The 25,486-nt window shown below is 47.5% G+C and overlaps 1 protein-coding gene across 1 annotated transcript in view; it reads right to left on the reverse strand.

Annotated features, from left to right (window-relative positions):
• Nucleotides 1-14,964: 14,964 nt before the first annotated feature.
• LOC149359434 (digestive cysteine proteinase 3-like) overlaps nucleotides 14,965-25,486 on the reverse strand; it is a 38,404-nt gene continuing 27,882 nt past the window's right edge. The window contains exon 5 of the mRNA XM_089567681.1: nucleotides 14,965-15,138. Within this exon, the coding sequence (XP_089423807.1) occupies nucleotides 14,965-15,138 (174 nt within the window). The remainder of the gene's footprint in view (nucleotides 15,139-25,486) is intronic.

Below are 25,486 nucleotides of genomic sequence, written 5' to 3' on the forward strand. Positions count from 1 at the left end.
TGCATGTCCAGGTGACATTTGCATTTGTGCATTAGGCACCGAGCAGTCTTCAACGAAGTCAGTTGTTTTAGTATAACCTTTTTGATAATCCCCTGAAGCAAGTGCTTGCTTCAACGTTTTCTCTAACACCATAACTTTTGGTATTTTTTTTATTCTCCCGTGCCTTTTCTAGCTTTCTCCTACTGTTAGCGCTTGATTTTGCTTCATTTGCTCTGCGTAACTTTGCACTGTACTGAGGAAAATGTGCGACGTCCATGTGCTCCAAAAGACATCCTTAATTTCACGGCGAGAGTGCAGCGCAGTATACAGCACGCTGATATATGCACATCAGCAACTAACTCGTTCTCTGCTCGTGCAAAGTTTAAACTTGTCTCGTGGCGAGGCTCAGGAACTTCTTTTGTGACTTTGTGGGTCTTCTTGGTTGTAGACTTCACATAAGCAGCTACCACTTTCGCAAGTATCAAATGGTCGGCTCGGTTTGTGCCTCTGTGGACCGCCCTTGCGGGGCCCATATGGGGAGCGCATGTGGGTAACATATTGGTTCTACAACTGGTGCCGAGATGGTCCCTCTGTAGGCTACCCATACATGACCTCGATCAGGCCCATTTCGGACTCATGCCTACAACCACATTAGGCCACCCACATTCAAACCGCGTTGTCGAAAGTCCCTCCGACAACGAAAATTTGATCGATTTAGGTTCTACGGAGGGCAAGCCCAATTTGGACGCATATTCTTCAGAATGAGCTGATGCGGATATTTCTGCGGTTCTCCCTTCGCAGCGGTCACAGTAGAACCGTCGGACGCAGAAAGTAATGTATTATTCGTCGAAGGGTAAATCCAATCTAAGGAGTTAATTCGAAATTTTTCTAGCCCTGGACTAATACGGACTACTCACACTGAGCCCTAATTGGCCTAGCCTATTTTTCCTCCGTAATGTTTGTAGCAAAAATTTCATTTTAACGATTACACGAAGTCAGCCCAGTGCGCACAGTATGTGATTGTACTTCAAACGATGAAGACTGGTTTGGTTTATTGGTGTTTAACGTCGAAAAGTGACTCAGGCTATGAGGGACGCCGTAGTGAAGGCCTCCAGAAATTTCGACCGCCTAGGACTCTTTAACGTGCCCTGACATAGCACAGTACACAGGCCTCTAGATTTTCGCCGCAGTCGAAATTCGTCCGCCGCGGCCAGGATCATGGTGTCAGAGTGTAGATGAATACACACCCTGTTAAAGTGATATAGTTATTCTTGGGTATGGTCTGGTCATTTTTGCATAATTTATGAGAGAGCGCGAGTCACAAATATATCATATTTAATAGGTAAATAAACGTGCTTAGCATTTTTGTCCGAACCATCTATAAGAGAAACTTATTGGGAATTATATTAAAAATTAGATCGTTATATTAGAAGCGTGTGAGACAGAATAAAAGCATACCCACGCCGGTAGGTCCAGGCTCGCTGCGGCCTCTTTAGGACTATTCCTACATTGCTTTGACTACCCCATTTTCAGCTAGCCCACTTTCTTTTCATGTATAGCCCAAATTTATTTTTTCTCCTTCCTCAAGTGTTCCAAAATGCACTGAGCATCATGAGCATACACGACTTTTACAGCCACGACATGGCCCGTATGCCACCTGGTTGCTTTGGGCAGCCTGCCCAAATAAAATTCTTCCTGCAGAAGACCCTTACTGGCGTGTCACCAGCCCAGAAGTGCCCCACAAGGAACCCATACGGCTAGCATGCGGACACATCGGCTTTCTACCATAGTGCAAGGCCCATGCGACCTCTACTTGATTATGAACCGGCTGCTAAATTTCAACTAGCCGAGGTTCCCTTTTCGTAAAGCCCAATTTAAGTTTCATATTCCCTCAGCTACCCAACAAGTTGCCCAGGATGGCAGCATACGGGAATGTGCGCTTTGCAGCCGCACCACAACCCATGTGTGTCCACAGCGATTTAGAGCTGGAAGCCCCACTCTGGCTAGCCCCGGTTCTTTGTAGGGAAAGCCCACATTTCCTCTTTATCTGCTCTGAAGAGCCACACAAGGGGCCATGTAGGCAGCATCCACGCACATCCCGCTTTCCAAAGCCGCCAAAGCGTATGCGAGGTATGCAGCCTTTGAACTAGCCGTTGGCTATACGCCCAAAAAGTTTTTCATGTTTTGTGAAAACGAAATTCGAAATAAACTGAATTAAACTGAATTGGAACAGGCAGTCTTATTTGGGATAGCCTAGGTTCTTCCGAGATAAAGCCCAGATTGGTGTTGTGCCTGCCTGAAGTCCTCAGCAAGGGACCCATATAGGCTGAATGCAGAAATCTAGGCTCAGCTAGCCGTTGCAGCACTCAAATGGGAGCTATGTGAGATCTATACACGAGACTAATGTGAGCTTGCCCAATAATTCCCCCCAGGGTGCCGACGTGGGTAGTAAAGGGTTAGCCCCAGCACCACTTTCTTCACTGGGACAAACAGGGCCCCCAATTTGTGTGCTACTTAGGGTTTTTCTTTTTATCGGAGCTAATCTCGATCGGTACAATTCCGTCACAAGGCAATGCTCGCAAACTGGTGTTCTTAAGAACGTCTCTCAAACAAGGAGCTATAACTGTACCTGTAATAGTACACCTTTTGGACATAAAGATATATAGTTGGGTCGGTTCGCACATTACACCTTTAACTTCAGAGCAGGAAACGAGGCAAAGAGCAAGGCAGTAGACAACAAGCGTGCAATACTCAAGTTAACATTGGTAGTTTGCGCTCGTCGTCTCTCCTTTTCTCATCTTTGTCTTGTGTGTCGCACTCAACATCGAGACGTATAAGGATTTACTTTTCCCGCCCAAAAACCAGTGGCTATGACGTCATGTGTTTTTATTAATGACGTTGTGTTTATTTGTTCGGACAATTCGAAGAGGGCACCGTCTCTTCACCACAAGCCGCAATCATTTGAAAAGATTGGCTTCTATGGAAGCACTGTACATCTACCTTGGTGCAAGCGCGGTAGCAAGCAAGCGCTTTGGGCGCCTTTCTCTTTGCACACATCCTCGCAGTCAATCTGTCATTAGACTCCACGGTACGCCACACAGTGCTTTTGCTCGCTGCACACAAATGTTGTACTGCACAAAAGCTCGCCCATGCTCCCTTCATAACTTCCGTCCTCTCCATGGAGGGAGGAAAAAAAAAACAATTTGCTGAGGTTTAGCTCTGGTTAAACCGGGAAAATTGCGTAAGCAGCATGGAGCCTGTTGGAGCGCGGCGGAAACGGTTGCTATGGCAACGGCGCTCCATCTGTTTCACCTAGCTGCGGTTAAAGGTCAACCGTGGCCACCGCCGGCAGCTACGTGACGGCTCGAAACCTGGTGCAGTATTGCTTACGCAATAAAACTCAGCAGAGTATGACGTCAAGCTTCTGCCTTCGCAAGCCAAGTGACATGAAGTCGTTGTCTTTACCTGTTCTTCGCTCTTGTGTCAGTCCCTAACGTTTTATTGTCGGTATGCTTCAGTGCGCGCGCCTGCGGGGTCCATGGCCCCGGCTTGTACAACAATGATGTTGGTCTCGACTTATTTTGCCGCGCTGGTGCGTGTGCAGCGGTTATAGATATCACCGCACGCTATCACTTGGGGGACCGACTCTCTCCTTTTTACTTTTTACGACAAGGCTTGAAGGTTAGCGCCGGATGAGCCCTGCTTTGTTTCTGTGCCCCGAAAACCGTCTCTGACTCTCATAACTTCAACCCCATCTTGTCGCTGTGTAGGGAGCTTGAGACTATGCACCCGTTTGTGTTGGTCTGGAGGAACGTGTCACAGGGCCAAACTCACGCGTAATTAAAGCTTCTTACAGTGAGCTTGAGCTGAAAGGATGAGGAGTGTGGTGCAACATTATCTTTATTGTTTGTCTCAACAAGAGTTGCGCTATACAACAGGAAAGGATGCGTCGATACCGATGCCGCACATGTTGCCCTTGCCACGAGCAATGAGTCCGTAATCGTTATTTCCCCATTTGTCTGGATTCCAGCTGCAGTACAGAAAAAAAGTTCGGAGACGTTAACTATTAAGAAATGCATTTCTAACTAACCATTCATACATGAAGTGAAAGATCCAAGGGCTCTATTTCGCGTTCTGTTTCGATAGGTGTTCCGCAGGTATCGGTTCTGGGTCCCGACACTTCACGCTGTACGTAGACGTTTAACTTTATTACCTAGGTAATACATGTGCCATACAGGGCCTGTAATACAGGGCGTGTAATGAGAAGGCAAGATAACCGCTGGTCTTTAAGGGTAAGGGAGCGGATTCCAAGAGAAGGTAAGCGTAGGAGGAGGCGGCAGAAAGGCGGGCGCATGAGATTAAGAAGTTTGCGGGGATACGGTGGACGCAGCTGGCCAAGGACAGGGTAATTGGAGAGACATGGTAGTAGCCTTTGCCCTGCAGTGGGAGTAGTCAGGTTGATGATGATGATGAAGATTACGTGCGTCATGGTAAACCTTGAGGGTGCCTCACTGATGGTTACTGCTAAGTCCAGTCAAGCAGCCTCATTATCAAGTTAGAAAGAGGTTGTCGACAAATTTGCTTTCTATGAATATAACACAGATAAAATCCTTACTTCGCCCTATAAAAGTTGCCTGAATGTGCCTTCCTCAAGATTGGTAGCAGAAAATAGCACAAAGGACAGCATAGTGGTAGGAGATGACAGAAGAAACCAGCACATATGTAAACTTTGGTTGAGTATCAGATTCTGTGTTGAAATAAAATCCACGTGTAAAAAAATCGTGAACAAACATTCTCAATCCTGGTTTATTCTAGCTAATGTTCGGTGCAATTTGAAAACGCGCTAAAGATATACTTCAGCTTTTCCCAGTCGTAATCAACGCTCGGAATCTTAAGACTTTAATTATGAAACCTGCACTAAAGCTGTTTAAGGGTTAGAGAAGCGAGCATTGAGAATATTATATTGCACAGCCTATAATACGTGTTCTCTGTCGTTTTTGAGAAACGAGAAATTGCATGCAGAGCTGCTTCGATATTCCCGCTTATAATTCGCGTACTAAGAGTAACGTCTGGAGTCTCCGCTTCTCTGTCTGCCGAACTGCTTACAGCAACAGGTAATTGTAGTTCGGCATCACAGGTCAAATTTGTTTTCACCATATCCAGCAATGACAATTGCCACCGTCGACTTCGTTGCGTGGGGTTGTAAATTTTCATTAAGATCTATTGTGCCGTCTTAGAAACGGTTAACCTTCAGATGCATTACTCTTTTCTGGCCTGGAATAATTACCTAAAACACACTATCTATTCTCTGCGACTCTTTCATATTGCCATCCTTTTACTGCTAGTATTAAGGTTATTGTAAAAGCCTTTAATAAACGCTTCAGACGTATAAGCTTGTTGTTTATTGCCACGAATCTTGCTATTATTTGTTCGCTTTCAAAGCCGACCGTACTCGGCTTTATCATTTGCTTGTCAAGGGACATGCGACCAGAATAATCTCGAATTATCGTAGCCGTGCTATCTGCTTTTATTTCCACCTGCTCTACCTTGCTGTAGCTGCATGGACCGCCCATCTCGGTAGTGCCTTGCCAGCTTTAAATTTGGCGCGGCCGAGAGCGCCGGGCGTTCTGCTGGATGACCGCTGAGCACTCTTGTCATCGCCGCCACAGACGCATTCATTTCACTGTGTGCGCAAATCAACCCAATAGTTTCTTTCTTTCCTTTTTTCGTGGCTAAGGGATGTCGGCTTCGCCGTTGAGCTGGCCACAAAAACGTATGCGGATGCGCGTGGGCTTATTAGAAGCGCCTGTCTTTCTTTCTCCTGTCTACCACCGCTGCAGACTCCGGAGACCGCTCGGCTAAGGCTGCGGGGAGTGCGAAAAGCGGAAAGCGGCGAGAAGCGCTCAAGACAGGCAGCAGCCAGAGAGAGAGTGACCGGCTCGCCCAAGCCTCCCATTGTATCCTTTCGGGGAAAGACACGAGTGTCGGAGTTGCGGGGTTTGTTTCTCGTCAGGCCCGCTTCGAGCCAGATGTACAAGGAGCTAAAAATGTTAGCACCAACACTGTGTCGCACGCCGACGACTCGCCATGTCTTGACGGATACCAGAGGCGGCTCAGTCTAGCTACGAGCACTTCGTTCGAGGGTTCGACAGCTCTTTTGAAAAGGGAACACTGCCAGAGAAAGCGGGGTCGGGCGCGCCCAGATGAATGGGAGGTGGCGGCGACAGTGCGGATCGGTGGCTGTTCGGTGATAGCGCAAAGCTCTAAAGTGGGAACATCAGCGGTTCTCGAGAAACGGGCGCCTGACAGAGGGTGGTGGTGGTGAAAACATTTATTAAATAGGGACAGGAGGTATGTTTAAATAAGCCCTTAAGGGACTGATCCTTACAAACACTAGGTGGAGGTCCCTAGTATGGGACCCCAGTGGCGGTGGCCGCCGCCCGGGCGCGCCCGACTAAGGCTTGTTGAGCCTGTAAGTTTTGGCAGCCGAGCAGGGTCGCCTCCCAGTCCTCCCAGGTTGGGTTGGGGATGGGGGGAATAGCCGGGTTGGAGGGGCAGGCCCACACCATGTGATAGGTGTCCGAAGACACCGCACTACAGTGCGGGTAGTTGCCGCTAAAGGAGGGGTTGAAATGTTGTAGTGCTGCCGGGCACAGCAATGTATTGGTGAAGAGGCGGGGAAGCAGCTGCTCATCCGCCTTCTTGAGGCCTTTACATGGGCTAGGGTAAAGGCGATGGCTATCTTAATAGTAGGTTGTGATATATTTGAACGTGTAGACCTGATTAAAATCGGGTTCCTGATCAGGTGGGGAGGAGAAAACAGCCCGTTGAGAGAGCGCGCGGGCGGCTGCGTCTGCTGCCTCGTTTCCTGCCAACCCCTGATGAGCAGGGGCCCATATAAGGTAACGGTGTGCGGGGTGCGTATCCCGTACGCAATTTGGGATATTCGACAGGCTAGGAAGGGAGTACGTAGTGATGGGGAGGTCAAGGGCACGTTTAACAATTTTGCGAAGGATGGCCTCAAGGGCGTCTTCCTTTTGTTTCCGTAGGTGGAGATAAGGAGTCGAATAGAGAATTCGACTAGTTACGAAGGCGTTTGCCAGCCGCAAGGCATCCTTACTTCGTAACCCTCCGCGTTTGTTGGAAACCCGGCGGATCCTGCGGCGCACCTGGTCCCCCACCTTACGGAGTTTGGCCAATGTAGTGTCTGGCCGCCTGTGTTTGTGGATGTAGAGTCCGAGTACCTGTATCTCATCACTTTTCGCATAAAGGACCACTCTCAAGAGAGAGAGATATTTTAGTTGTGCACTTCAGTCAGGGGCCGAGGGGCACAAATTCCGATTTTTGAGGGGAACATTGAAGACCGCAGCGGCGGGCGTAGCGGTCTACTATCGTCGCCGCTGTTTGCAGGTTGGTTTCAATGTCCCTTGTGCTGCTCTGCGTGGCCCACAGAGTGATGTAATCGGCGTACAGGGCATGCTGCACGCCGGCGACACCACTCATCTGGGCCGGCAGGTGGGTGCATCATGGCCAGATTGCAGAGCAGCGGGGAAAGTACCGCGCCTTGGAGGGTTCCCCGCGTCAGAGCGAATGCTGCTACTCGCTTAAAGACAGTGACGGCCAGTTGAGTTATGACCCCTGCCCTGCTTCGGGGGGCGTCTGCTGGGTCGGCAGTCCGTGGTAATCTGACTCACATGGGGACGTGGCTCGGCGCTTCCGGTTATTGCTAGCGACGGTCGGGGCTCACATTTCGGGCCGATAACTACCGTAATTCCGACAGCCGTCAAGGCCCCGGGTCCTGGGGAGACCATCGCACCCGCAGAAGTGTTTTGCGCTTTTTTTTTCGTAGGGAAGAATGTTTGACAATTACAATGGAAGTGTGAGGCGTGGCACTTAACCAAGGGAGCCAATTCGTTTGTGTGTCCATCCTCGGAGCGCACGTCCTTGTGAGAGCTACTGCCGCCCCCGTGTTCTCCCTTTACCCGGTACGCTAGCTCTCAGGCGGTGTTGTGGGCGTATTCGTTGCCTGGAAGGGAGGAATGAGCGGCTGCCCAGATGACGCTGACCGTGTGTGAGAGGGTGAGGTATCGAAATATTCTTGCTGCGTGGGATGTCATGCGATCCCGGGGCGTAATTTTGAACGGCTAGTTTGGAGTCCGAGATGATGGTAGTAGTTTGAGGTAAGGTGAGGGCCAAGGCTATGGCCGCCTCTTCCGCAGTTTCTTTAGTATTGGTATTGATCTTGCCTCCGCTGAGAAGGACCCCCTGTACATTCGTGACGACTGCCGTCATGGCCCGTTTTACGGTGTGGTTGGCTGCGTCCGTGTACACCGCTCCAGGGTCTTTGTGGTAACTGTCGTGCAGGTGTTTACCACATACCAGGAACCTACGCAAGCCTACCGTCTGGCCCGCAAACAACCTGCCGGCCTCAAAACCCTAAATAAAGCCCAAGAAAACACCTGGCGCCGCTTACAGAAAAACACGTGCCTTCATCCCCAACTTTACTCGCACATTTACCCAGACAAGTACGCGGGTGCATGTAAATTCTGCCGTCAGCCACCCAACCTCACGCATATAATGTGGGCTTGCAAAAATCTTCCCAAACGGCACAGCAATATTGAAAATATGACCAGTGGGAAGCAGTGATGCACAGCTCTGACCCAGCCGTCCAAGTGGCAGCATGCAAGTGGGCTCCGGAGGCCGCCGGGGCTCAAGGGCTCCCGTCTTCCTGATCCCATCACCCTTCCCTTTTAAATTTGCGCAGAAATAAAGACTTAAACAACAACAACTCGGAGTGTACGATGTTTTAAGTGTAACTAATGTCCATTTTAGGCGAAAGCCTTTAATGCTTCCTACTGTCGTTGGCAGCCGTGTGTCCGCGTTTTGACGGGTGTCCACCGAGATATGAGAGACAGTTACTGCGTAATTTCCTTTCCTCAAATACAATTTTTCGTTTCTTCAAATCGGCCCTTCTTTCTCTTTCTTCTTTCACTCCCACTTCCTCCCTTCCTGTACGGTGCGGTTAAGGTGTCCACCGAGATGACAGAGAAATACTGTGTCATTTCCTTTCCTCAAAAAGCGTTGCGTTCAAAGGGCAAGGCACCGCGCCGAATGGGTGGTGGCGTTCCGTGGACTCCCTGGCAGCGGTACAACACGCTGTTGCGTTCCACTCCTAAAGGCGAAGCTTAAGCGTCATTAATTAGCAGTCAATTAGTACTTAGTCATTAATCAGTAATTAGTCATAATTAGTAATTTGTCATTGCTTTGTCATCAGTTATGTTCGACGTCATCTAGTGGTGACGTCACCAGTGGCACAGGCAAAGTGGTGCGGAAAACGCTTTCGCCTCTTCGCACTCTAGACAGTCAAGTGCCCCCTGAATTTTTTACACTATGTATATTTGAGAGAGGGTTATGTACCTTACGAACATTAGAGGGCGGACCACACGGCTTATAACCAATCGTATTAAGAGTTTGACACGATTGGATGCTGAAAAATGTGGGCCGGGCCCATAGGTCTTTAAAACTCGGTCCCGGAGCCCGGGAAAAGAGTTCTGGGCTAGAGTCAGATGGAACGCATCTTCGGCTATGCCGAATAGAGGCCTCCCCTAATGTTAGCCAGTTCCATGTTGTTGTGCTCTTTGCTCAACTTGTTGTAAATATGTTAACTCATGTACATAAAGGTTCAGTTTATATTGCCTGCAAGTCTTCTGTTGTTGCCGAATAACGTCTGCTAGACGTAGAGCCTTCAAAACAACCAGCCGTCTCTGACGGGGCACCACTGGTGCAAAGTGGAAAGGAAGTCAAGAAACCTATCGTTGAAACTTTACTTTCTGCATCCCGGACTACCACCACGGCTTCGTAACAGCATAACGAATGCTGCTCTTGCTATATTGCATTTGCCTATTGTCATTCAGCCTTAAACACTTCAATTCTTTGTGTGTATTCGCTAGTACTTCTGACTCTTGAATTTATGCATCATGTTTAAGCACTCCTCGATAGATATTTAAGCACTGCTCGGTAGGTAAGCATTTCAGCTCAGTAGTACTTTTAGATGTGTTAAAACCCGGCGAATGTTGCTGCTCACGCGTTCCTGCGTACAGTTTGAATTTATCCCGAAATTTCTGCCTCTGCATCCAACAGCGCGGATGGATGTATTCAGTATTTCGTGGTGAGTTGTGTGAAATGCACACGTTTGCCACATATTAACTCAATTAGAATGTGACCGCTATTTTGGCGACACGAGCAATGATCGCGGTAGTTTTCTTTTTGGTGAAGACGGAGCAGATAAACATGACTTCAGTTCGCGCATGGTTTGTCTTAGCAGAGAATGCATACGAAAATAATCCTTCCAAATTATAAAGGGTGCATAATTCATCACAAAACAGATGCGTCTATTGCGGTTGCAGCACTGAAAACCAAGGATCGTCATAGCTTACTGGGCAAAAGCTGTTTTGGGATCATTAGTCACTCCTTTCGGCCTTTAGTTATGCTCTGATGCGGCGAGCTTGAAATATCAATTTCAGTGGGAACCTAACCTAAACAGCCATTTTGCTAGTAGAAATAGCACAGGAAAGCAATATGCGTAATTTACCTGTTTTTGATTAACCAGTATTTTTTTCCGTCTTGAACTCCGTATCCCACTACAAGAACGGCATGAGTCAGCTTTTTAGGGCAACGTGGATTGTCGATGATGCCTGCATGTAAATGCAATATTAAGAGAAAATCTCTACAGCAGACAAGCACGCCCTTAATTTTTCAACCACTACCACAAGGTGAAGAAAAAATTATCAACAAAGCATCTATCAGCTTTCGGGTGTTCCCAGGTATTTAACCACGCGGTAAACATTTGTGCACAAATTTATGGCTAACATTACTTTTACAAACCTATCCATGCACCAAACAAAACTGATAAGGAAGGTGAAACCAGCACTAATGTTTAAAACAGGGCCAAAGTTTATGTGAGATATTTTTGTTATTCCTTCTCTCTCCTCCTGCGCATTTTTTGCAGGATAAAATAGCATCAAGGTCGACCACAACAGGAAGTAGTATAAAACACTGAAAAGACAGAGCAATCGGATATGCACAGCGCGATGGAAGCTTGCTGGCGAACTCCGGGTGAGATCTTCGTCCATATCGCAGTTGGGTACAATAATAATGAAGGATCTGTCTGTGTTTACGCTCTAGACTCAGCGAAAAAGGTATCTCCTTAACAGCGCATTTCCCGGTTGGCTTTTGTTTCTGTTTTTTCTTTAAAAAGCAACTGTCGGTTCGCTGAACGAAATAGCCATTACCAGGGAAGCACTGCGATCAAGCAAGTCAAGCCTTGCATATATTGTGAATATTTCATTTAAAATTTATAACACACACACAAACACGGGAAACAATAGTTTCCCGTTAGTTTCACCTTTAGACTCAACAGAGGCAGGAAGAATCGGAGAACAAGTGGCGACAACACACACAGACACAAAATTTCAAACTTAGCATGCATGAGCAGCAGCCCTCCTCATTCAAGTACAGTCTAGTCCGGTTTTAACGAAGTCGGCGGGAATCGGAAATCACTTCGCTATATCCGCTATTTCGTAATATGCGGACTACAAAAAATGCAAACATCGGCATACCGATTTATTGCCGCTGAAAGAAGTCGTCCAGCGTCCCCTGAACACGTTTCGCGAGTGCGGACTTCAGGATTGCGGCTTCCATACCATCCGACTGCGAACCAAAGATCTGGTCGAACTCCGGACTCCCGAGGTACATCCGTAGCGTGTTAACAGCTGCGATGGCTGTTGACACGCTACTCTGTCCTTATAAACAGCATACAACGATCCGCGATAACGATAAATATGAGCCACGCTTCCAACATGCACAATGCTGCCGCGCTTTCTCCCTGCCTTGCGCACCGCCGCACCGACATAAAACAAAGCGCGCGCTGCCACACCTCCTGCAGACTGCAGTCCAGCCGTGGCGCCGACTGCCTGGGAGAAATAGAGAACCGCGATTGGTCAAGACGGCCGCTCTTTGCGACGTCATCCAAAACAAAAAATGGCCTGGCTTAGCTTATGGTTAAGCCTAGGATGCGAAGCATACCGCCTGCGGAGGCTGCGCGTCCGCAAGCGAGCGCACGAGTTGAGCCCCAGCTTTCACAGCTGTTGTGACGTCAGCACCTCTAGCAGAACGAGCGGGAGTTAGGCCGCCGGTGGAGGCTCGCGTCCGCAAGCGAGCGCACGAGTTGAGCCCCAGCCTTCGCAGCTGTTGTGACGTCATATCGCATGGTGCGCCGATGTAGGTCAAGTTGTAGCTACGCGGCCGTGCGCGGCGCAGCAAGGAAGAGCTCGGTTGCGCGGCTAGTATGCTTGGCATAAAAATCGCCTCTGTTCTTTTTTACATTTTTTCCCTGCGCGGCGTGCTCTACAGCTCTACGCCGTGACGCCGTTCAAGGACGGCGCAACACGAGACCGGCGTGCCATGCGATGCAGTGAAGCAACCTTTCGCTCCGCAGGAGAGCAGACGACGCCACGAAAGGTCGCCGTCAGCCGAATTTTTCTCTTATTTTCGCGGAAAAAATCGCCTCAAGGACGGAAAAATGTGTTGATTGGCAGATTATTTTTGGTTGGTATTAAATCTCTTCGTTATATCCGCTGACGCGCACTTATTTACTTCGTTAAAACCGGACCCAAAATGTATTGAAAATGCAAAAATGGGAATAAGAAATTGAAATCCCTTCGTTATAACCGCTATTTCGCTATAAGTGGCTTCGTTATAAACGGGCTAGACTGTATTAGGTTTCGAATGAAAATCTAGTTTTACCTGTTTACAAACATAGGATTTTGAAAACGGAGAAAAGAGTAACCATATTTCCACAAAGGTTGTGCGAATGGCATGTCAGAACACAAAGCTGTTTTTCGCGCGATTCATATTTCTACTGTTATTACGCATTTTGTGACATCATTCGTGTCCGATGGTGGGAAGTAGCTGTTTTTGCAGGATAGAATTTTGTGAGGTGCATGTTCCAGAAAAAGAGCACCCTATTCTTGAGTCCTCCGACAATCCATTGTAGTCATTGCATTTGTTGTCATTTCACCACGACATTGAGCACATTCCTCCGTAACCAATATAATTATGTTCTGCTTCTAGGAGAAATTTCTCAACGTCATCATTGTCAGCCCCTTGCGAACAAAGGCCGCACCGGCAGATCTGCAATTATACGCCCCCCGGTACCATAAATTATGTTTCACTGAATGCCAACGTTGCTGTATTTATGGAGTTACACTTAGAACAAAAAGACCAGTTCGAGTGAGCTTAATACCTGCTTGGTCAGGCGAGATGAGACGCCCAATCTGGCAATCGCCTTTAATATGCCAAACGGGTCTGTGAGACAGAGCTGCATAATTGACTAATGATTCACTCTGCACAACTGCAGAGAGACGACCACTTCGCCATGTCATTGAAAAGAAAGCAGTACAAAAGTCCAGCGCGTACCTGCAGTTTTAAATTGGACAAACACTTAAGCTCCACCTTAAGGGTACGGCACGATAGCGTTAATCAAATAATGCGCATACAGGGTGTTCAAAGTATCGCTTTCAGGATTTTTCTAAACAACTGCAAAGTTCACTCCACAAATGTTTTTATACACGGGATAAGCAGCCAGGAACGCGCAAAACTGCAAGGATGATTGTCATCGTAATATTAGCAGTTAAATAAATGCAATAATTGAGTTTTAATCACTGCAGTTAGCATGCATATTTGTACGGAAAACTTTGCCTTGTAGCATGATATAGTGGCACTGATGACAATTCTATTTTGCACAAATTTAGTAACCCGTCTTTGCCTTGAGATATGCGAGTGCAAAATTTCAGCCCACTTCATTTATTTACGCAAGCGAAACAACGCATCTCGGCATGCCGGTTTCGCTGCCCAAGAACGAAAAGTAATCAACATCGCCTGTCTCTTTACGTTCTTATCGGACGGGGTAACATGCTAAGTGCCACGTCCTCGCATGCGCAATTAGATGGAATTGTCTGCAATTTAAAACGTGCATATTTCGGGACACAACCTCGTTAATAAAATTGTTCAAAATAGAATAGTCATCAAATCCCCCTATCTGTGTTTTCAATATTAGCATGCATGCTAACTGCAGTGCGTAAAAATATATTCTTGCATTTAGTTCATTACTGCTATCACCGTAACAATTATCCTGACAGTTTACGTCAGCTTGGCCAATGCCGAAAAATCTAGTCCAATCCAGCATATTCAATGTAGGAAAACAACTTTGTATTTGTTTCAAAAATCCTGAAATTCTACCTTCGAACGCCCTGTATATACTGAAATAGTCATTCTTGGCTGTACGTTCACACATCCTTGCGAGTCCTCCTCCGACTACTGGCGCAGTGGTGGTGGAGCGCTTAAGCGATCCGAAAGTGCCCTGCGATGGTAGGTGCTGCACCGATGGGGCTTGTGTTACAACTGTTCCCGAGGAGCCTCTCGTTAACAATCATTAATTTACTGCCATCTGCCACGGTGCTCTTTTTGCTTACAGCCAGGTAACGAGGTTGTAATGAAGCTGCAAGGTCACGTGATCTAAATTGTCCGCCTTCGCTGTTGATTTTTTCAGTGAACATCGGCTCCGATGCCGACGACACCGGGTTTTCTGCGGAATGGTAGGCTTAACGCTCCCACCATAAAGTTGATGCCCTTTAGACGAGAACAGCGCAAAACAAGTTGTAGTTGAATTCACACTTATTCGAAGTTCTTGGTGCGCAGCTGTTCTTGAATAAACAACGTAAAGACAGAACAACCAGCTGCGCGCTTTGATTCCCAGTGCTGGCTCTTAATATAAGATTTACGGCCGCCCAAAGTGCTGAAGAAAAGCGCATATCTGAGCCTCAGCCCCTCAGTGGAGCGTCGTTAAAGGCGACTATAACAACACTTGCTGAAACAAAAAGATCTCTTATGTGGACATTGAAACGTAGAACACCCATGTAAGCGGTTTTAGCACGTACCCTTTTTGTAAAATTGGAAATCTATGCTCCGTGCATTAATGCCGATGGCTATCGGCCCTACATTTGCCACGGCAACCTCGAGGTCCTCTTCCGTCGGTTTGACACGTAAGTAGCTTTTCATTGTTGCACCAATGTTTTCTCTCTTGAACCTGCATGTACCGTCCTGCACGGAAGTTGGGAGAAAACATTGATTAGATGACCCCTTTCGTTGGCTGTTAGCCTTTCGGTGCATCAATAAAACAGTGAGCAAATGCTCTTATCATCGCTGCTTGGAAAAGTTAAATGTTCTTCAATAACAGTTCAATACTTTACTTCGCTAGCTGGCACTGTCTCGCACACATTAGCCGCGCCTGTGTGCCTGCCTTCATTGACGCTGTGGTTTCAGATATACTCAGTATCCCGCAATCATATCTTTCCTATATATCAGCAAACACTTCGCCAAAGTTTGAAAAAATAAATTACTGCAAAAGCACCGAAGTTTGGGCCAGTTGGTATTGAGGACATATGCTGCAATGTCCTGTCGTACCTGTGTCTTTTTTGTCCTCGTTTTTTCGTGCTGCTACGTTTTCAAGATAAATTACTGGCTAATCTCTTTTTCCAATAGTGAGGATAATAGAGTTTTAAGCTCTTTTTCAAAACAGGTATTTAATGGCATCACGTGCTGCTGCCAAAGAAGACAAAAACATTTGGCACCGCTGCAGCTCGCACTTAAAGAACACAAAGGTCTGCACGTCGAACACTGGCTAGTTGCAGCTGTAGAAAGGTTCTAACAGTTATATGCTCAGATGAAGTTAAGATTCTTACCGACAACTAGTAATGATCTCATTCGCTCCTTTGGGATTTTATTATTTCAAGCGCATTAAATGACGTTTGCTTGCATTGTGACACGCTGTTTTAAACGGTAAAGGTTATTTTCTTAAAATATTGCAAAGGGGGTCGCAGCATGGTATGCTAGATTAATATTTTTGCGTGTACTCCTACTCTTGCAAAAAAAAAAGCATTTTTCATATTGTGTATTGTAAATGCACAAACACTATATACGCGGTTTCAACTTCCGTATTGTAAACTCCCGTAAAATGGCAGCGCAGCGTGCTGACAGGCGGTTTTATTGCCAAGGCAGGCTAAAAACAGGCAGATGAATACACAACAGCAAACTAAGGCATATGTTTTAGCAATAAAAGGGGAGTATAATAGGTATGTTCTTAGAACAAAAAAACGTAGGAAGCAAGAAAACTATTATCCGGGCGCTGCAAAACAGCAAGTAGAACTGAAATTGCGAATAGTGTCAAAATAATTGACAGATAATTCACATTACACATGGATCACGCCGTTCTTGCTGCATTGCCCCTAAGAAAGAAGTTAAGGTAAAGAAGTAAAGTAGAGCAGTTCAGAGTCTTAGCTGAGAGAATACGCGAAAAAAAAATGGTTAGTGTAGCCGACTGTAACAACTTTATTGTACCAGTGGTGTATAAGAGTCTTTACGCATAAATTAGACAGTGGCATTTTAACTGTAGCGTGTAAGGTGGTGCCCAGTTCCTGGGAAAAGAAACATCTGATTAACAGCAAGTGTAAAAGTATGAGAAATTTGGACAACCTTGAAAAAATATATTTTCAAGAGGTGAAATCTATAAAGCTAGGGAAAGATAAATCTTGCCGCTGAAAAATGCAGGTTGCCATTAGCAATCAGAGCGAACCACCCCAAGCAACCTAGGTAATCGGGCTAATATTGCGAAAAGGTGGTTTCACTCTGGTTCTTTACGGGACCGTCGTTTCCCCATACGTTTCCAATATTGGGCCGATTACCTGTGCAGCTTTGGAGTATGTCATTAAGCGTAGAGCGCTTGGCTAGTTGGGTGCTAGTACTATTGAGAGACATTCCACCGGCTAAAAAAACACGGACGCAGGTAGACCAGACAGGACGAACGCCGGACTTCAACTGAGGTTTATTCCAAAGCCAGGTATTATATACAAAGACGGGCGCAAAGAGACGTATTCCGTGACAAGATAAAAACCCATTATCTAAGAAATACAGAAGGCACCAATGCCATGCCACACTTATTTGCCACATCGGCGCACCTTCTATTTATCGCCTACCTGGCTTAATCAACACGTTTGTCTTCAAGTAATCAATTTCTTTTTTTGCGTAGCACCACAGAAGGGCTGCTGAAACAGTTTTCTTTGTCACTAATCATGCTGAACGCTTCAGAAATTTCTCATCTCTTTTGAGTCTCAAACTTACGCATCACACTTGTTCTTTCTAAAACGCCTTGCTTGCTGGTTTGTGTGAGCAACGGCGAATCTGGTCAACTAGGTGACCTCCGCCAGATAACGAATGAGCTGTCCGGCGATGCTCTAGCAATCCAATCGAATCCGTTGAAATCTAATCCAATCAAATCCAGTGCAATCAAATCCAATGCAATCCAATCCAATTCAATGTAATTCAATCCAATGCAATGCAATCCAATCCAATCCAATCCGATCCGATCCGATCCAATCCAATTCAATTCAATCCAATCCGATCCGATCCAATCCAATGCAATGCTGAAGTGGTCGTGTGTAGATTACTGTTATCCCGGTGTATGACGAAGAGCGCTGAAAGGCGCGCCGCGCGCGGCGGGCGCAGGAGTTAGGCAGCAGCTACGAAGCGCGTCCTCGCCTCGAGACGGCACAAGTTGGGCCCTGGCTTTTGCGGCAGGTGGTATGACGTCATAGCAGAGGTCAAGCTAAAGGTCAATGGTAGCTACCGCGGCCTCGCCACGCGAGGAGCTGAAAGTGAAAGTAGTATTGCTTTCGCAATAAAAATAGTGGCAATTACTGCTGGAGAGACAGACATTCCCCCGGTAACTGAAAGCCTTTGGCTGAATGTCGCGACAAAAACATGCTAGGAAAGACAATACACCTGCAGATCTCCTAAAAAACTTTAGGAAATCTTGTTCTAAAAACACATGCGATGCTATATAAGCAATGCGTCAGGAGATCGAGCAGCTAGGAGTTAAGAAGAGCGCTTACATTATAAAAAAAAATGGAATTTGAATGATAGTGATTTGAAACCGAAGCGTGGCCTTGTAGAGCATCCGCCTCGCATTCGGGAGGTGCTGGGTTCGATACCTACAGCCGCCGGCTACCCACCGGTTTCTTTAATGGGTACGAGATTTCCCCTGGCCTGGTGTTCGGCTCTTCTAGGGTGAGATGCTTGGGAAAAAGGGTCTTAGATCACAGTTGCCTTCACGGATCAGAGATAAGTTCCGCCGTCAAGCAACCCTAAATCCGCCTCGTGCGGTAGAAGCCCAACTTGTGGCCCTTTTTCTAGGTGTCGTCATCAATTTCATGCCCACAGTGACGGGATTTGAAGGCGCAGGCTCCTTTCCCAAGCCGTGCACCCTGGGAAGTCGAGCACCAGGCCTGGGCATAGTTTGAACCCATTTTGAGAAACCGGTGGGTACCCGGCCGGCAGGGGGAGTCGAAACCACACCCTCCTAAAGCCGAAGCGGGTGCTCTACCACAAGGCCACTGATGATCCTGGGGTCACTGGCTTAGAATATATGTAGTGAAATGATTACTTACAGAACCAGAGCAACCTCGGATATCCGTCTGCCATAGTTCGATGGAGGCTTTTGGAAAGTCTGTACTTGAGAATAAACGACATACGTACTAATAATGAAGGCCGCAGCGGTGGCACGGTGGTTAGCCGCTCGGCTGCTGACCCGAAATACGGGGGTTCGGTCCCGGCTGCGGTGGTCCAATTTAGATGGAGGCGAAAATGTAGAGGTCTGTGTACTGTGCGATGTCAGTGCCGGTTAAAGACCCCATGTGGCCGTATTCTCCGGAGCCCACGACTACGGCGTCCCTCATAGTCTGACTCACTTTTGGAGGTTAAAACCCCATAAACCATGAACCAAGCATGCTCATAATTATTGAGTTCATAAATTCGCACCGGGTATCCTTATCCCATGTTAGCTTTCACTCAAACACTAAAGCATTCATCATGTCGACATAGCTAACGATCCCACCGCAGGATAGCTAACAAAATCACATAGCTGAGCCGTATATACGAAACGCTTTTTTAATGGTTGGTGGTTGGTTATGCAAAGCTGCAGGCACGTCGCTTTATCGTTTTGTCTGTGATGCGAGACATGATGAGATCTGAATCGACTGACTGCACAGAAACGATGTCGATTTTGCATTGTTCAGGTTGTTGTTCTTAGTTTACGCGCCAAGCCTAGAGCGTTTGGTGTCAGCTTTAGATTGCTCGCGTCCGCGAGCAGCGGTATTCTGTTTGACGACCAAAAAACATGCTTGTTGCTACGCCACCGCCGAGCCATTCAGTTCTTTGCAATCTCGAGGCAGCCCATATAAAGTGTTTCTTTTGTAAGCATGTTCGCTGTCTTTGTGCTAGCTGGACTTTCGTCAGCTCTACGAGAAAATATTTAACGAGTCATGAAGATATCTATGAGGACTTCATAGCAGCCGTACCGTTATACAAGAAAATGGACAACTCAACCATCAAGCGTGTCAGGCAAAGACATATGCTCACTGCGCCACTTCCGATGTTTTGTTTGCATGTGATACGCGACGAATTTCATTGTGAATGGTGGTAGGAATGGTCATTTAAAAAGTGTGTAATATTCTTTTCTGGACGATATTGCATTTCGCTAGCTGAGGGTACGGGCTGCGTAGCAGGATTGAGGATCTGAGAAGAGAAAACATATCGGTTCATCTAAACATTACTACGAAGAGAATTAAAAAAGAAATTCTTGTCTACAATATTAACCTTCATTAAAACTTCCTGTTGGGCGAGTTGGTAGTTCATCTTGAATTAGAAATGTTATAGCGCAAACAAAGACACGGACAAAAGAGAGGAAACACACAAGCAAGCGATAACTGTCAACTGAATTTATTCGTCGAAAACCACACCTTTTATAGGCCAAAGGATCGTGAAAGAAAAAATGACAAAAAAAACACAAAAACTCTCTGTTCCAGGCTCAGATTGACTGTTTTAATGCAGCTACTTGTTGATTAGATGGAAGATAAACGGAAGTGTGATGCCCTTGTCTACCCGCGCATGCGCTCGCGATTTGATGGCTCTGACACAACCCTTGTTTTTGCGTTTCTTTTGTCATTTTTCTCTCAGGATCCTTCGGCCTATAAAAGGTGTGGCTTTCGAAGAATAAATTCAGTTGACAGTTAGCGCTTGTGTGTGTGTTTCCTCTCTTTTGTCCGTGTCTTTGTTTGCGCTATAACATTTCTTATTCAATATTGACCTTGAAGGGACAGCATAAGTCTTAGCTAGGTTGAAGTTGTAGATGTGCGCTTTTTAAGTGAAATAAAGACATGGTGTTAAAAATTGGGCTTTCCGCATTTAAAAACGCCAAGCCCAGTACATAAAAGTCATTATTGTAAATAGGTTATACGGGCAGGCGCACCGAAACAGTGACAAAAGTCGTCATTGTAACCTGAGTGATTAACTAAAATTTATTTTGCACTTATTATTCACTGTAGTTCGCTTTCGTCTTTATATCAAAAATTTGCAGGCAGTGGCATTCAAAGGCTGTACTATTTTATACAAGTTTGTTAACGCGCCTCTGCCGTCAGTCATGCACCTCCAAATTTTCAGGCAAAACCATCTAGCGTGGTTTTTTGGGCTTGTTGGTACATAGTTCCAATACACTGTAGCGCAGCAAAAGACGAGGACAGAAGTGACGAGAAACGAAGAGCACGAGCCCCGCTAACTTCCAACAAATTTTATTCTCCTGAAGCATCACATTTATACGCCAGAAAATAGTAATCACATGTGCGAACAGTATCATTTCCTTAGAAAAACGAGCTTTTTATCTGAGAGGAGACTGGAGGTTTTGCTTACACACGAGGATCCTGACCTATTTATCTTTTCGGGGAAAAAGCAACACCAACAAAGCGCGCGGATGCACAACTAGGCACTAGAAGCCCTACGTCACGTGCGATGAAGGTGTTGTGTATAAGATTCCCTTGTCATGCGGGAAACACTATATCGGCCAGACGGGGAGATGTCTGAACGAGCGCCTAATGGAACACGCTCGCAACGGCAGAAACGGGCAAGGCGGATCGCTGGTTGGCCACATTCTCGCATGAAGTCAAAAAGCTGTAAGCCTTTCTTTGATAAATGTCTGGTAATAGGAAAAAGCAGATAAATGATAACGAGCGAAATCATTGAAACGAAAAGATAAATAGGTCAGGATGCTCGTGTGTAAGCACACCTTCCATTCTCCTCTCAGATAAAGAGCTCGTTTTTCTAAGGAATTGATACTGTTCGCACATGTGATTACTGTTTTCTGGCGTATAAATGTGATGCTTCAGGAGAATAAAATTTGTTGGAAGTTAGCGCTCGTGCTCTTCGTTTCTCGTCTCTTGTGTCCTCGTCTTTTACTGCGCTACAGTGTAATCAAACCATCTACCTCCGCATGCAAGGCCACGGCCCTGAACATGAGGCCTCTCCCTGGTCGAATAACGCTGTTGTGTGTGGCCCTCCGCCTAACAAGAATGTGGAGTTTCAAGCGTTGGTGATGGCTTTTAGTAATGCGAACGCATTACTAGTCCCATTACGAGCCCCATCGTTGGAGTGTGTGTCTTCCCGATGATACAGAAAATCCCAGCGATGACACGAAAATAGGGTGACGCCATTAAGCGGCCGTATGACGCACACAGCATGCCAAGAGGTGCCACTTCACATAGTTATGAACATGTCATTCATCTATATATGCACTCGCCACGAAGTGGCCTCCCTGTGGCGTCAGTTTTCCAAGCACTCGTGCCAAAAATCAGATGCAACCGTTTGTTGTACAGCATTCACGATGGTGTCATATGCTTTCCAGTTGCGTATTTATTGTGAGCGCTAGTTAAGTTAGAGCCTAGCTTGCGACAGGGATTCGAAACGATCATATATCCACCTTTGAATCTATGCCATACAAGACTTTGGTATGACATTTATGATGCAACAGTTCGACGTAAAGCGTTCTGGCGACGACGGGAACGACGAGGGTGGAAGATGTGTGAGAACCCTCTTATTCCCGCGTACTGTTGTGCAGGCTCTGAGAACGTTGACCTGGATCAACTGTTCCAGCTTCATGACCTGAGGGCAGCCCTGGCAAAAATGAAAAGTGGCACCGGTCCGGGTCGGGACAAAATTACAAATTGTTAGCCAACCTCCCGGCCCGTCATACCTCTCTTTATTAAATTACATTAACACAATATGGGTTCGAGAAGTGCCACTCCCCATCGACTAGAAGACCGTCGTGGCCACCTTCATCCCTAAAGCTGGCAAGGCCATCAACACAGACAACTTCCGCCCCTTCTCTCTGAATTCCCGTCTGGGCAAACTCATGAAGACGATGGTACGCGACAGGTTGTCTGAGTTCATGGAATTCAAGCACCTTTTCGCAGACATCATGTTCGGGTTTCGCCCACACAGATCTGCACAGGATGTCCTGCTACAACTCACTCGGGTTGTCCTCGACCCCGTCGAATGCCCTCACAATGGCAAGGTCGTACTCGCCTTGGATGTGAAGGGAGCATTCGACAGCATTACCCACGAGATCAATCTCACCCCCACCCCCCTCTCTCAAACTAACTGCGGCAGAAACGCCTTTCAATCCATTCGGCAATCTTACATTCGAATCCAGGATAAGGAACATGGCCATTTCATTTAGGAACCAGGGGTACATCCCACGGCACGATGCTCTCTCCCCTGTTATTCAATCTGGCTATAATGCATCTACCGGCCCAGCTGGGCGCTGTCGCCGGTGTGCAGCATGCGCTGTACGCCGATGACATCACCCTGTGGGCCACACAGGGTTCCCTTGGAGACACTGAGGCCAACCTGCAGGAGGCGGCGACCATAGTGGACCATTATGCTCGCCGCTGCGGCCTCCAATGCTCCAACCAAAAGCCTGAATGTGTGCACATGCTCCCCTCGCCAAAGTGCCCAGCCAAAATTTCATTGCCTCTTGAAACAGGTCCAACTCCTGAAAATATTGAAGACCGAGTACTGGGGCTCTTTGTACAACAAGACAGACGGTCAGAAACAACATTTGCCAAGCTCCGTCAGGTGGGGGACTAGGTCCGCCGGGTTTCTAGCAAGCGCGGGGGGTTACAATGTAAGGACGCCTCTGGCGCATGCATTTTTACTCCGTACCTCCATCTGTGGAAGCAAGACGAGGATTCACTCGAAGTCATCCATTAAGCGGTCTCTGGACCTCCAACAAACGCCTCCTGGGGCTGGGCATGGTGAACACATTTGGGGAGCTCAGGGAAGCCCACTTGACCAACCACTCACGTCTCTCGAAGACATCGTCGGGTCGCCGACTCCTTGCCCGACTACACATTCAGCACACCACTCTGATGGAAGAGCGGGTACGTATTCCATCCCAGTGGAGATGCGCTCTCCACGTGCGCCCTCTTCTCGCGAACATGAGCCTTGAGGACCATAATGGCCGGCGCCTGGCATGGGCGGAAGCCTTGGCCCGCCACTCTGGATCCAAACCTGGCGTATTCTACGTGAATTCCTTCGGCCCACACCATGGGCAATGGTAGACGGCCGCACTCGTCCATCAATCCAAAACCGTGAACGGCCTTACTTTCCGAGCCCGTGATATAACATACGCGGAGGAGGTCGACATTGCGTTGGCTGCATCTGATCCCACTTCAAAAACAATTATTTCCGACTCGCGAGGGGCCTGTCGGAACGTTGAGCAGGGCTGGATACCGTATCTAGCCTACCGCATTCTCCAAAACAGCGTCTACACTGGGGACCCCGCTCACCGGCGTATCGTTTGGGCTCCTGCTCACATGGGCCTTGTGGGAAATGAGGCTGCTGACGCCGCCCCCCGCGCGCTCTCTCTCCAAACATTCCCCTCCGACCCCGACGATCATGAACTCGAATTCACTCCAGCATACTCCTTCAAAGGCATTGTTTTACTTTATCAATCTGGCCACAGTCTTTATCCCCGGCCGTGTAAACGTCTCTCAAAGGCGGAGGAGCGGCTTCTGCTTTTCCTGTATACTAATACTTTGCTGTGCCCGGCAACTCTCAAATACTTGGACTCTTCTTTCTGGGGCAGCTGTTCGCACTATGCGGATAAGTTTTCGGACATCTACCATATGGTGTGGGCTTGCCCCTACAACCCTGCTTTCGCCCCTCACCACAACCCAACCCGGGAGGACTGGGAGGCGACCCTGCTCGGCTGCTCTGACCTTCTGGTCCAACGGGCCTTGCTCGCGCGAGCCCGGGTGGCGGCCGACGCCACTGGGTCCCGAACTAGGGACCTCCACCTAGTACTTGTAAGGGCTGCCCCCCTCTGGGTCAGCACATGCATAATCTCCTTAAGTGTATCAGTACATAAATGCTTTCCACTACCTTATGAACGTGGGTGGCGCTGATGAACACTCTCAAGGTCAGGTTACTCGCAAAAAAATTGCCGACAATTACGCTACTTCCTAATGCTAAATTTGAGCGCAGCTCATCAGCTGTTTCAGCTTTCCGATAGACTGAGGCAAAGAATTCGACCAAAACGTGTATGTAGAATTAGAGAGAACTTATTTTTCACACATATTCCTTCTTCAAGAAAAACTCCACTAACAGTTCTTGATTGCCACAAAGGAAGCTTTGTGGACGGAGATGGATGGATGGATGGAAAACTTTATTGTGCAAGCGATTTTGGGCCGTGGAAAAATAGAGGGATATATGCTCGACCTGCTGCACAAATACCTGGTTCTCAAAGGCGAGGTCTGCGAAAGTATTTCGCGAGGTTGTCACAGCTGTGGGAGCCGTTATGAGCGAGAGGAACCGGATGTTCTCCCGCATAAGCGTTAATAAATTCCCGCTTGTCTTTAAGTCTACATTAAAGCCCCCTTCCACCCTGCCATCCTGGCAGGTGGCAGCATTTCTTGCACAATGTTGTCAATGCCAAAGCATGCAGCGCACATCTGTCACTAGCGCCACGAGGTTTAAAGCAAGATTGAGGTGCACATCGTTCCAAGAGGGCAGTTATGCGCCTTCTCACTGGTTCAGGTGTCTACCGAGATGACTGAGATCGATACTGCGCATTTCCTTTTTTACAACTTTTACCCTATGTTTTCCGAGCACCCACTCTATGGGTTTCGGAGCTGTGGGAGACAGGTACAGCGCATTTCCTTTCCTCAAAAAAATACCGAAGACACTTTGGACATTCTAAAGTGTGCTTGGAGAAAGCCTTGTGGTCAACCCACTGCCGCTTCGCCGAACCGCTCGCGTCGAATCACTGCGCCGCTTCGGAGCAATGCGTCTGACTCACTCGACTGCAACGAGACGTCTGGCGAAGGAGCGGCGATGTGCCTGCCACCACCGACGCACACGCGCTCGTTCTACCGCTAATGCGTGACGTCACGGTTGCTATGCACAGCTCCGCCCCGACTGGCGCGCTGGTTGCTAAGGAAGGGAGGAGCTGACGCTTTTAATTTCTCCTTTCCAAGCTCCCGATCCATTGCTTTTTCGCGTCTTA

The sequence above is a fragment of the Amblyomma mixtum genome, chromosome 2 (assembly GCF_055824585.1).
Source record: "Amblyomma mixtum isolate Tamu chromosome 2, ASM5582458v1, whole genome shotgun sequence".
Lineage (NCBI taxonomy): Eukaryota > Metazoa > Arthropoda > Arachnida > Ixodida > Ixodidae > Amblyomma > Amblyomma mixtum.